At 35.9% G+C, this 12,665-nt stretch overlaps 1 protein-coding gene across 1 annotated transcript in view; it reads right to left on the bottom strand.

Annotated features, from left to right (window-relative positions):
- The window catches only part of CNBD1 (cyclic nucleotide binding domain containing 1), a 345,001-nt gene that overhangs the window by 280,872 nt on the left and 51,464 nt on the right, over positions 1 to 12,665 (bottom strand). The window contains exon 4 of the mRNA XM_045560473.1: positions 12,362 to 12,520. Coding sequence (XP_045416429.1) covers positions 12,362 to 12,520 — 159 coding nt within the window. The remainder of the gene's footprint in view (positions 1 to 12,361; positions 12,521 to 12,665) is intronic.

Below are 12,665 nucleotides of genomic sequence, written 5' to 3' on the forward strand. Positions count from 1 at the left end.
TTAATATATACATACACACACAATCAAATATAACATTAGTCCTTAAGTGAAGAGAAGAAAAAATGGAGTTAGATTGTATTCTACATTATTAATTCATATCAGTAATAACTCAGAAATATATATTGTAATATGTAATATTACAATATTGCAATATTTGAGTTTTATATTTTGTGAGACTCCCATGTGTATGCACATAATAAATTTGTATGCCTTTTCTACTGTTAATCTGTCTACTGTCAGTTTATTTCATAGACTCAAATTACCAAACCTTCGGAGGGTGAAGGCTTTCACGCCTTTGCTAGTTAATAAAAAGTTCCTAAACATTAAAACATAGGAAGATATCACAATGAAAAGACTGATGGATTTCCCTACGGCCATAGTTTTCAAAGTGAATTTTGAAAGACAGTTCACAAAGACACTACAAAGGATGGGAAAAGAACAGAATAAAAAGATTTACAGATCTCGTTTCTTCAATCACAATAGTTATGCTCTTATTTTACAAATTATCTATGGACATTTGTTTTGAAATGTGCTTTACTGTTAGATGTTTTAAAAACCTATTAAGCCTTAGTAAATTCTATTGCCATAAAACAAACACAAAGTTAAAAAGAAAATGAGAAAATGCAAGAAAAAAATGTAATAAATAATATTCAGATTTTCCCCGTGCTTGTGTCTCACAGAGAAAGTTTTTTAATTCTGTGGTTTTTCTCTCCTAAAAAAAGTGTTTACAGTCCAGCATGTAAGGAGCTTAGAAGTTGCCACTTCATCCTAACAAGTAGAAAGCTGAACAAACTGAAAAATAGAAAATCCCCCTTAGATCTGTCAGAGAAAGGAGGTCATAGGGCAAAACTGCTGCACCCTGAAATTGGACAGACAGGCAGGAGGATACAGAGAATCACAACTTCCCAGAGCAAAAACCCATGAGCAGAAACCTTCACAAGAACCATTGCCAGGGTAGGGAAACCTGAGCTGTCATTGACAAATGGCTGGAGGTTCGAGGACAACACTTTAAGAGTTAAAAACTCCACAGGAACCCAGTCATCGGGGACCCTGACACTTTTGCGAATTTTACCTCCAGAAGCTCACCAAGTCCTCACAACGAATATAGGAGAATATAGGGGAGGGGATATAAACCACTTTAAAATAGCCAGAGCACTCCGTTTTTCTTAACAAAGTTTACTCTCAGAAGAGACTATTTTTACCAGAGCCTAACCTACTGGAGTTTTATCAGAACCACACTTAGCTTGGGGTAGGGAAATACCCAATTCCAGCTTATTCTAGCCATTCTGTCCTACCTAAAGGGGAGGGGGGGAAACGGAGAAGTACATGTGATGTGTACAGTCCAGAGGCACAGGCTCACCAAAACACTGAGACCTAATCATAGGACTGTAAAACACTCCCCCTTGTCCCACACCTTACCACTATATTACTGAAGGCCTAGTTACTTTAGTTCCTTTTATCCAGTACATCATATCTACCTTTCAACAAAGTATAAAAATATTAAAAATGCTGAACAAGCAACAGAATTGGTGTTAAATACAACAGTAATGTTAGAATTATCAGATCAGGATTTTTTTAATTATGATTAATATGCTAAGGGCTTTAATGAAAAAAGTAGACATTCTACAAGAACAGATGGATACTGTAAGAAGAGTGATAAAAATTCTAAGAAAGAATCAAAAATAAATGCTGGAGACAAAAATCACTGCAACAGAAATGAAGAATGTCTTTGAGGGGCTCCTTAATAGACTAGACATAGCTGAGGAAAGGATTTCCGAGCTTGAGGATACAACAACTGAAAGTTCCAAAACCAAAAAGCAAAGAAAAAAGGCTGGGGGAAAAAAAAAACAGAATCTAAAAACTGGAGGACAACTACAAAAGGTGAAACATACATGAAATGGGAATACTAGAAGAAGAAACAAAGAAATAATACCTTTCCCCATATTAATATCAGACACCAAAGCACAGATCGAGGAAGTTTAGAGAATATCAAGAAGGATAAATGCAAAAAAAAAAAAAAATGCCATACCTAGTCATATTATATTCAGACTTCAGAAAATCAAAGATGAAAAAATCCTGAAAGGGAGCCAGAGAAGAAAACAGCTTATCTATACCTCTAGAGGAACAATAGTAAGAATTACACGACTTCTCTTCAGTAACCACACAAGCAAGAAGAGTGGAGTGAAATATTTAAGGTGCTGAAAGAAAAAATACCCCACCAACTTGTAATCCTGTACCTTGTAAAATTACCCTTCAGAAGCAAAGGATAAATAAAGACCTTCTCAGACAGACAAACAAAATATAAAGGACTTTGCTACCAGTACATTTGCCTTGCAAGAAATGTTAAAAGTTCTTCAGGGGAAAGAAAAATCATATTAGGTCAGAAACTCTCATCTACTTAAAGAAAGGAAGAGCATCAGAGAATGAATAAGTTAAGACAAAATATAAATATTGCACAAAATTGCACAAATATTTCACCAAAGAACATATATCAATGGCAAGTAAGTACACAAAAAATATGCCCAACCACATTAGTCACTAGGGAAATGCACATTAAAATCATCATATATCACTCCATACCTATTACAAACCAACATTTGGCAAGAATGTAGAGGAACTGGAACTCTCATGTTGGCGAGAATGCCAAGTGGTACAACCATTTTGGAAATATTATAGTTTGGCTATTGCTCAAGAAGGTAAATGTACACCTACCAAATGATTAAGCTGTTCTACTTCTAAGCATTTACTCAAGAGAAATGAAGGCAAATGCTCATACTAAGACTTAAAGATATGAGTTTTCATGGCAGTTCTGTTTGTAATAGCCAGAAGTGTCCATAAACAGATACATAGATAAATTACAGTATATCCATATGGTGGATTGCTATTCAGAAGAATAAAAAGGGAATGAACTAGTGATACACAAAACAGCATGGATGAAGCTCCAAATAAGTATGCTGAGTGAAAGAAGCCACACTAAACAATAATACTGTATGATTCCATTTATACAAAATTCCTAAAAATGTAAACTGAACTGTAGTGACAGCAGTTAAGTGGTTGCTCAGGACAGGGCATGGAGCACAAGGACAGATAAGAGGAAAGGATTACAAAGGTAGGCAAGGAAACTTTATGGAGCAATGGAGATGTTCATTATCTTAATTGTGGTGGTCGTTTCACAGATTTATACATGTAACAAAACTTATCAAATTGTACAGTTTAAAATATACATTTTATCGTACAAATTATACATCAATAAAGATGTTTATATATTAATAACATATACTATATACAATATATATACACACACATATATATTTTTTCTTTTTCATTTGATGATTCTCAATTCTTGCAGCGTAACCTGCAAATATATATTGGGCGAATATATTGGGTAAAATCTTTTTCTGAAGAACTTTAGTCTTCATTCCATAAATAATACTATGTCCAAATTAAAATATATCTTTATAGTATACATAAAGCTCTTTATAGCAACAGTATATAATTAAAGCACAACAGAAAACATGGACAAAATCTATTATCACATAGCTCACACCAACATAAATAAACACAAATGGCCAAGAAATGAAGAAAATTCAGCTTAACAAGGAAGCAAAGAAAGTCAAATTAAAATAACTATAAAATAAATAATACATCTTTTGTTGTCCTATGAAATTTTCAAAAAATTAGAAGCTAGTATTTATTGCTAGGGGCTATGTCAATTAGTACTTCCTTTCTAAAAATGAATGTGGCTAAAAATATCAAGAATATTTATATTATCTGTATTCTTTTACTTTCTAATGATTCCATTTAAGAAAACCATCCTAAATAACCAGAAATTTAGTAATTTCTCTTTTAGTTTAAGAATCAGCTTCTTGGCCGGGCGCGGTGGCTCACGCCTGTAATCCTAGCTCTGGGAGGCCGAGGCGGGTGGATCGCTCGAGGTCAGGAGTTCGAGACCAGCCTGAGCAAGAGTGAGACCCCGTCTCTACTAAAAAATAGAAAGAAATTATCTGGCCAACTAAAAATATATATACAAAAAAAATTAGCCGGGCATGGTGGCTCATGCCTGTAGTCCCAGCTACTAGGGAGGCTGAGGCAGTAGGATCGCTTAAGCCCAGGAGTCTGAGGTTGCTGTGAGCTAGGCTGATGCCACGGCACTCACTCTAGCCCGGGCAACAAAGTGACACTCTGTCTCAAAAAAAAAAAAAAAAAAAAAAAGAATCAGCTTCTATTGCTTTCAAATAAGAACCCTAAACATTAAAAAAATATGAATTTACTATAAAATTACTAAATTTATGATATCAAAAAGCAAACAGTAGAGAAGTAATGTTTGGAAATTTTTAGTAAGAATGTGGTAATAATTGTCATTTGCAGAAAATGGAGAATGAATGCCCCAGAGAAGAATTTTCATCTCATATAGATTTCAGATCAGGCTAACTGACAACGATCTAATGAAGAGGAAAGAACATTTAACCATACACTGATGGACTAACTCACTGCACAATAAACCCAATGTAGTGATGCATTTTGAAACCAAATTTCATACAAGCTATGAGATAGGTAGAGTTACAAATCTGCTGAGAATCACAAATGGATATTACAAATACATTATGGACCACTAATCACATTCCTATCTCTTTAGCCAAACCAAGGCTTGTAAAGCAAGCCTATTATAATATCACCCTTGAATATTAAAACCAACTAAACCACTACTTTGTAAGATTAAATGTTTAGTGGATGAAAGAGAAGGAGAAACAATTAAGGAATTATGTTCCAGACTTTTAAAGACTACCAATTTTTTTACTACCTCTCTGTAGATAGACTCAAGGTTTGATAGACAAAAGTGACCATGGGGACCCACATTCTGGTAGAAACAACCATATCTCGCTACAGTTTTCTAGATATGGTATGACTTGAGCCTGGACTTTATTTTCTAAATCTCTCCAAAAGGGTCTTTATACCATGAGATAACTCCTAGAGTACAAAATCTTTGTGTTCATATATTTAATGCATCTTTGCATGTATAAGAAATTAAGTTATTTTGATAAAGTTAGCACTTTTAAGATGACTTTAATAGTCTGTAAGAATAAATAATTGCAACAGAAAGGCAAGTAACTTTTTGAGTGAAATTATGTATTTTTGTGATAATTTCAAAGGATAATTGTTACAACAGATATTTTTAAAAGATTTTGTGTTCCACTGTGTCACTAAATGTGTAATATAACACATGATAAAAACTCCCATTAGAGTCATAAGATTCTAATGTCTCAATGCATGATATGTACTTTCTGTTATATTTATAAATCTAATATAATAAGAAAGAACTTATATCAAATACTGAGTAAAATATTTCTATGGAAAAAAAGATTCTAACTTAAAATGCAAAAATAGGCCGGGCACAGTGGCTCACGCCTGTAATCCTAGCACTCTAGGAGGCCGAGGCGGGCGGATAGTTTGAGCTCAGGAATTCCAGACCAGCCTGAGCAAGAGCGAGACCCCTGTCTCTACTAAAAATAGAAAGAAATTATATGGACAGCTAAAAATATATATAGAAAAAATTAGCGGGGCATGGTGGTGCATGCCTGTAGTCCCAGCTACTTGGGAGGCTGAGGCAGGAGGATCGCTCGAACCCAGAGTCTGAGGTTGCTGTGAGCTAGGCTGACGTCACGGTACTCTAGCCTGGGCAACAGAGTGAGACTCTGTCTCAAAAAATAAATAAATAAATAAATAAATAAAAATAAACATAAAATGCAAAAATAAATTACCCCAAAATAAGTCTCAGCTTTAACATTCATATCTATGCTGAAATAATATATTTAGCAGTGAAAAAATGACTTTTATAATAATTAATAGAAGATACTTGCTTATTTCCAAGCAATAGAACAAAGGTAAAAAGATACAATTGTTTTTAAATACTAGTTAATATGTGACCAAATAGTAGTTTCTTAAACTCCAGTATGAAAATATCACCAGCAACTTTGTAAACTAATGCAAATATATGACAAAGAAGTAATAGCTATTATTTATTCATAAATTATAAGAGAAAGTTGCATATTTTTTCTTGAGGGAAGAAAAAATGGGACACATTTTTATTCCAAGACACTAGGAGCCCCTTTACAATTCACCTGTGGCAAGTATGCAGTAAAATCTTTTAACCAATCATGACACATAAGATTCTTTGGGAAAGAGGAGAGAGAGACCAAGTAATATGTTTGGGGCTTCACATTTCTAACTTTGTTTAGGCTTCACAACAATAATGAACTTATGAGGTTAATAATTGTGCCCATTTTGTAGATTAGTGAATTGAATATCAAGAGGTAGAAATTTGCCCAAGATCAAACAACTAGTAATTGAAGGAGTCCAGTTCAGAACACAATTCTGAATTCACAAGCCAAGCATTTTGCAATATGTGCATGCCAAATATCACTTTGGCTCTAGTTGCCACAGACAGACCAAGATTCAGTGTTATACTCCTCTGTTAACATAATACCAATATACTGTCAATGAGTTTTTAATTTCTGTCCTTTGCTAACTCATCTCCTTAACACAAATAATTCTCTTCTTTTAGTTCCCATTCTTATATCATAAATGATCACTGTTTCTTGTCAGAAATTTAAATTACTTTCAGTTTTCACACCATTCTTTAACCTATGTTCCCTTTTAGCATCAAATAAAGGCTTTCTTTTTCAGAGGAGAGACCCCCCACACACACTGGTTCAGTGCAGTTTGCCTCCAAAACACTATATTTTTAACAGAATTAATAGCCCCACAAGGTAGTGTGCATACAGCCCTTAAATATAGTTTGAGACTGCAATTGCTCATCTTATATGCCATTTCACCAGAGGACAACCATGTAAGAACCATATTGCATTTGGAATTTAAACAGCCTGAATCTATTAATAAAAGGCAAAAAATCCTGATGTTCATCCAGGGAGCAATTCCTCTGAGTCATTCCTGAGAAGTGGCTTTGCATCACTGCTCCACTGAAACATAATGATCTTCAGATGCCTCATTCACTCAAAGGAAACGTCTTTAATTGGAGAAAGTAGAAGAAAAAACAACTGGGCCAAGTTTTCTCAGAGGATCTTAAACTGCTTTTCACAGCTCATTGATAAGTTCCTCTCTTCTCCTACCCATTTCACAACTCCCACAAATACATACAAATACTACTTTTTTTTCAGAAATTAGTCATTTATAAAGAAACCAATTATTTTTACCAAAGGATTTTATAATTGCATTTTAAAAGCTGGTGGTGTTATAGGCAATGCAATCAAATAGCAACATGTGAGAGCATCAGATGATTTGCCCAGCATCCTCCATCATGTTAGTGGGCAAATTGGGCAAAGAATCTGATTTTCTTCAAGGACTATCAATTCAACCTTGTTCTTGTCTTTAAAAAAAGAAATAAAGGCAAATTCTATAAGTCAAATCTAACTCCCTAGCACAGAACATGAGCCACTGTCATCTCTCACCTCGACCCATTTCATGGCACCCCAAATCTCCTCCAGGTGCCCACAGTCAACCATCCACACATGACCCTTTGCCATGTAAATCATAAGGTGCCAATTACACCAACATTAAAATCCTTCCATGGTCTGCAAGACCCTGAGTGATAATCTGATCCCTGGCTACCTCTGAAGCCTCATTTCCATCAACAATTTCCATGATTCATGTACTCTCACAACAAGGGCTTCTTTGCCAATTGTGTTTCTTGGGTTTTTTATTTTTTTCTTCTTCTATTTTCAAACCATGTTTGCAATCCAGGGGCTCTTATACTTGTCTTTTTTCTGCCTAGAATGCACTTTTCCAAGATATGTAATTGGCCACCTCTCTCATTTCCTGAAATTATCTAACTTCTATGATCATTTCTATCATGCTCTATCCCCTTACTCTACATTAGTTTTTCTTCCTTGCACTTATCACTAACTGATATAATACACACGTGTTTAGTATCTCTCTCTTATATTAGAATGTAAACTCCATGAGGGCAAAGACACTATGTTTTCCTATAGTCCCAATATCAGGAATATTTCTAGAAACATAGAGGAGTTCAAAAGTGTATGTTGGATTCATTAATTAATGTGTGAAAATGAAATCAGTTAAAATTATTTAGAAATTAAAATTCCAAGCCATGTTTTAGTTAATAGTCTCTTGCTTTGTTTTGTTTTGTTTTGTTTTTGAGACAAGGTCTCACTCTGTCACCCAGGCTAGAGTGCTGTAGCGTCACCATCACTCACTGCAACCTCAAACCCTGAGGCACAAGCAGTCCTCCTGTCTCAGCCTCCTGAGTAGCTGAGACTACAGACATGCATCACCATGCCCAGCTAATTTTTCTATTTTTGTAGAGATGAGGTCTTGCTCAGGGTGGTCTTAAACACCTGGCTTCAAGCTATCCTCTCACCTTGGCCTCCCAAAGTGCTAGGATTAGAGGCATGAGCCGCTGCACCTGGCCTAGTTCATAGTTTTTAATACTGTTTATCCATGATCATTTTTCCCTCCTTCTGAAATACTTTCTTTTCTGCAATATTACCCCTTTGCCAATTGCATGTAAATTCAATAACATGGCCCATCAAAGTGTACTGCTCCCTCAGCATTTATCCAAGGGATGGATACAAAAACAAACTTCAACAGTCTGACCCCCTGTGCCTGAATTAAACTGTGAGCCAAATAACTCCCAATCAAAAGTAGTTATAGCTGATTGATTCCAATGTTGTACCTTGAAGAGACTTCCAGAGCTGCCTTAAACTTCGTAGCACCTCCAGCATCGAGCCATTGTTCTTCCATTTGGAGAGCTACCTAATATTCTTGTGCCCATTCCTGCTCCTTTGTTGGTTGGTTGGTTGGTTGGTTGGTTGGTTGGTTGTGGTTGTTTTAACTAACCAGAGTCAGTTTCCATTGCTTATGAGCCAAAATCCTAACACAAACAAAACTTAACAGGAAGGCTCCCAACTGTCGGCTTCTCACTTTCTCTCCTCTTTCCTTCCCACTGTCCTACACACACACTTCCCAACTTCATAGTGCCCTCTAGTTTCTCAAATCCCTCCTCTTTGGCAGCATCACCCCAGTGATTTTAATGCCCCTTCCACTGACTTGACTGTTTCAAAAATCATTTATCCTTTTTCCCATGCAGTGGTATTTACTCAGAGCTGCTGGCTTAAAGTGGAAGTTAAGAAGTAGTGTGATTAAGCTATATCACACCAAGTTATCAATAATTAATAATTTCTTAATCTTGCATTTCTTTAAAAAGAGGCTACTGTGGCTCAAAATTAATTTCTGTTTGTTAAAATTTCAGGCAGGGTGAGAAAGTGAAGAGTTTTAGAGGATAGAAAGTAGCAACTTTTAAATTTTTGTTAAATCACAAAACTGAAGCAGGCCATCAATCTGATCATGATTCAGTTAGAGAGAAACAAAGGGCTGATAAGACCTGATTACTTATTCATCAATAAATAGATTTTAATTTTTAATTGAATTACTGTTGTGTTGTGTACATAAAGCATGCAACCCCATTGCAAATGTGATTAATAGAGTCACAAAGAGATTGATAATGTTACTAAATGTGGCTAACACACCTTAAGGCAACCCTCATCCCCTCTCCTTGAGTGTTGGGGGTGGCAGTAGTGTTGGGAGTGGTTGAGTGTTGGGGGTGGTTGCTTCTAACCAGTGGAATTTGGCAAAGGTGATGGGATATAGAGGCCCTCAATTAGGTTATATAACACTTCATCTTAGCAGAATAAAAAAAAGAGAGAAACAGAGACTCTCCCTTGCTAGCTTTGCAGATTTAAGCTTTCATGTTGCGCAAGGGCTTGGAAGAGAGCCACGTGGCAAGGATCTGTGGGGTCTCTAGGACTGAGAGGGGCCCCCTGCTCAGAGTCAGCAAGAAGCAACTGAATTCTGCCAACAACCGCTTGAGCTTGAACAAGGATCTTTTGCTCCAGAACTGAACATGACCTGGTGGACACCTTCAGGAAGCCTTTTGAGAAGCTAAAAGAGAACCAGCTAACCCTTGCCCAGAGGGATAATAAATGCATATTGTTTTAAACCACTAACTTTAAGTTAATTTGTTAAACAATATGAAACTAATATACTGGTGTCACAAGGGGAAGAGAAAATGAAAAACATGTCCTATAGAGGAATAAACATAGATGGTAGATTCAGTATGTACACTGCTCTTTTACTCACCAGCTAGCTTATCATGCCTACCTCAAAGCGTTGATGTGAGGGTTAAATCAGAAATTTTATGTGCCGGATTTAAGGCTTCATGTGAATATTAAACATCCCATAAAAGTGAGTTCCCGTCTCATTTATTCCACTATTGTAATCTAGAGGCTGTCACAGCCCTATCCATTGTCGGCCACTGAGGATCTGCCATGTGAAGAGTCCTACCTGCCCATCCCTGAGCCACTGAAAGTGGGAGCCTGTAGGACTTCAGGATCTCTGCTCACCCATTTTCTCACAAGTGAATGAGGAAGGGGGTTCTGGAACTTGACAATGACCCAACATCCATTGTCCTGGCTATTTGGAGATGGGTCATTAAATGGAATCCACAGAGGTCCATAAAAGGATGCAGCAAAGTAGCTTTGTCTATTTTTCCCTGTGCTCGGATAACCTTGCACCGTAGCTCCTGCTTTTCACTTCAGTGCATTACTAAAATGGTACTTAGTCTCTTACCCGCTTGTATTTTGCATCCCAACATCAAACTAGATTTACCTCCCAGTATTTTGACACCTTGCTGGAGAACCACAGCCGTTTGGGAGTCCCTATTACCGAGTTCCTCCTGCATCTCAGATCAGAAACTTGGTTATCTGGAAACTCACTACCCCATTATGGTCAGAAAGACAAGGGATTACCACTGCCATTAAAAAATCCTTCAGGACAGCACAATCCAAAATCAGCAGAGAGTGATTCATGGGTTTCTGCTGGGCGCTAAAAATTTTGAATCCAATGCAATAGTAATCAATATTATGATTTAATGGAATGAAAGTGATTGTAGAATCCTATACCTCCTTTCAGTGCTTTAGCAATTTTCTACCAGCTAAAGTATATTTTTAACAAATTCACTGAGCACATTCTAGTTTAACTTTCTATTTTTACAGCTTCCTAGATTAATTATACCTTTGTATGACAGGTGGTTATGATTTCCTTCTGTATAATTCTTTCACACCTGCTGTACTAAAAAGTGACTAGGTATTTGCTAGTATGTTTATTTTTTTGTTATAATAAATTAAAAACATCAAATATCTGATCTTTCTCAAATTTCCTGGAAATTCTGATCATTTCCTCAAATTCACAATCATAGTCCTGTGTCACTTAACAGTTGAGACACATTCTGAGAAATGTGTCATTCTGAAATTTTGTTGTTGTGCAAACATCATAGAGTGTACTTACACAAACCTAGATGGCATAATCTACTACATACCTAGGCTAAATGGTAGAGCCTATTGCTCCTAGACTATAAGCCTATACTTACATATTACTGTACTGAATAATAATGTAGGCAACTGTAACACAATGGTAAATATTTGAGTATCTAAACATAGAAAGGGTGTAGTAAAAATACAGCATATAATCTTATGGGACCACACTCACGTATGCAGTTTGTCACTGAGAGAAATGTGGCTCTGTGGTGACTGACTTGACAATTTTGAAGAAAAGTGGTTACAGCATAGAATTCTTAGTGCATTCTTCAAAACATAAATGTCAGCTTTTTAATTATTCATGCCATGTGACTCAAATTTCTTTCAAAGACAATTCTAGTCTTGATACTTTTACTCTTGGTTTTGTTTCTGTTATCAATCTCAAACACAATATCACATTTTCTCATGGTCCCGTTTTAACTTTGATTTTATTCACAAATCCAATACCATCTCTCATAACCAGCCTCCACTCAGATTTATTCCTCTCCTTCACTTCCCCCTCATCCTCTAGGCAATTGTGTCGCTATTGCAGCACACACACAGGGATCCAGGAAGGTAAAGGAAATATGATGTAAGTTTACTGAAAGGCGCTGTGATGGGGAAGACTGTTTAAACTCTGTGAAGAGCCTGCAAGTAACCATAAGCTAATGAAATCTTAAACATAATTTTGATTCAGCATCATCAGTAAATAACATATATTTTGCTTGCAGCTTAAATTTACAATGATGGGCCACAAGTTTAGCAATATATTCATGATATGCCATGAAGCTAGAATTCATGAAGATTATATTTATCTAGAAACAAAGTCTCCAGTATTTCCAGCTCTCCTGAATCATCCACTAGTGCTGTATCACAATTAAAGTATACCTATCTATAAACAACAAACTTTTAAAAAATAAAGCCATTCAAAAGAATTCTTCAATTAAAAGAAGTAATATATTAAAAATACTTACAATTTCTTTAAGATAGCTAGGAACTCTACCAAATTCTCCATGTCTTTTTTCGGTCCATATGAAGTATGATCACCATGTGCTTTTTTAACATGGTCAGCTATATTGTGAGAATCACCAGGTTGTTGGCATGGACTTTCTTCTTTATCTTCAGTAGATTTTCTGAACAAGGAAACATAATATTTGATGGTATCATATACTGCACAAAAATTATTTACAGGAACTTTTACTTTACTGCCAATAAATGCATTGTTCTGCGATAATTCAGCTTTTAAATAACATATTCCTTTTCAATGCATTAGAATTT

Source organism: Lemur catta, chromosome 9 (assembly GCF_020740605.2).
Source record: "Lemur catta isolate mLemCat1 chromosome 9, mLemCat1.pri, whole genome shotgun sequence".
Lineage (NCBI taxonomy): Eukaryota > Metazoa > Chordata > Mammalia > Primates > Lemuridae > Lemur > Lemur catta.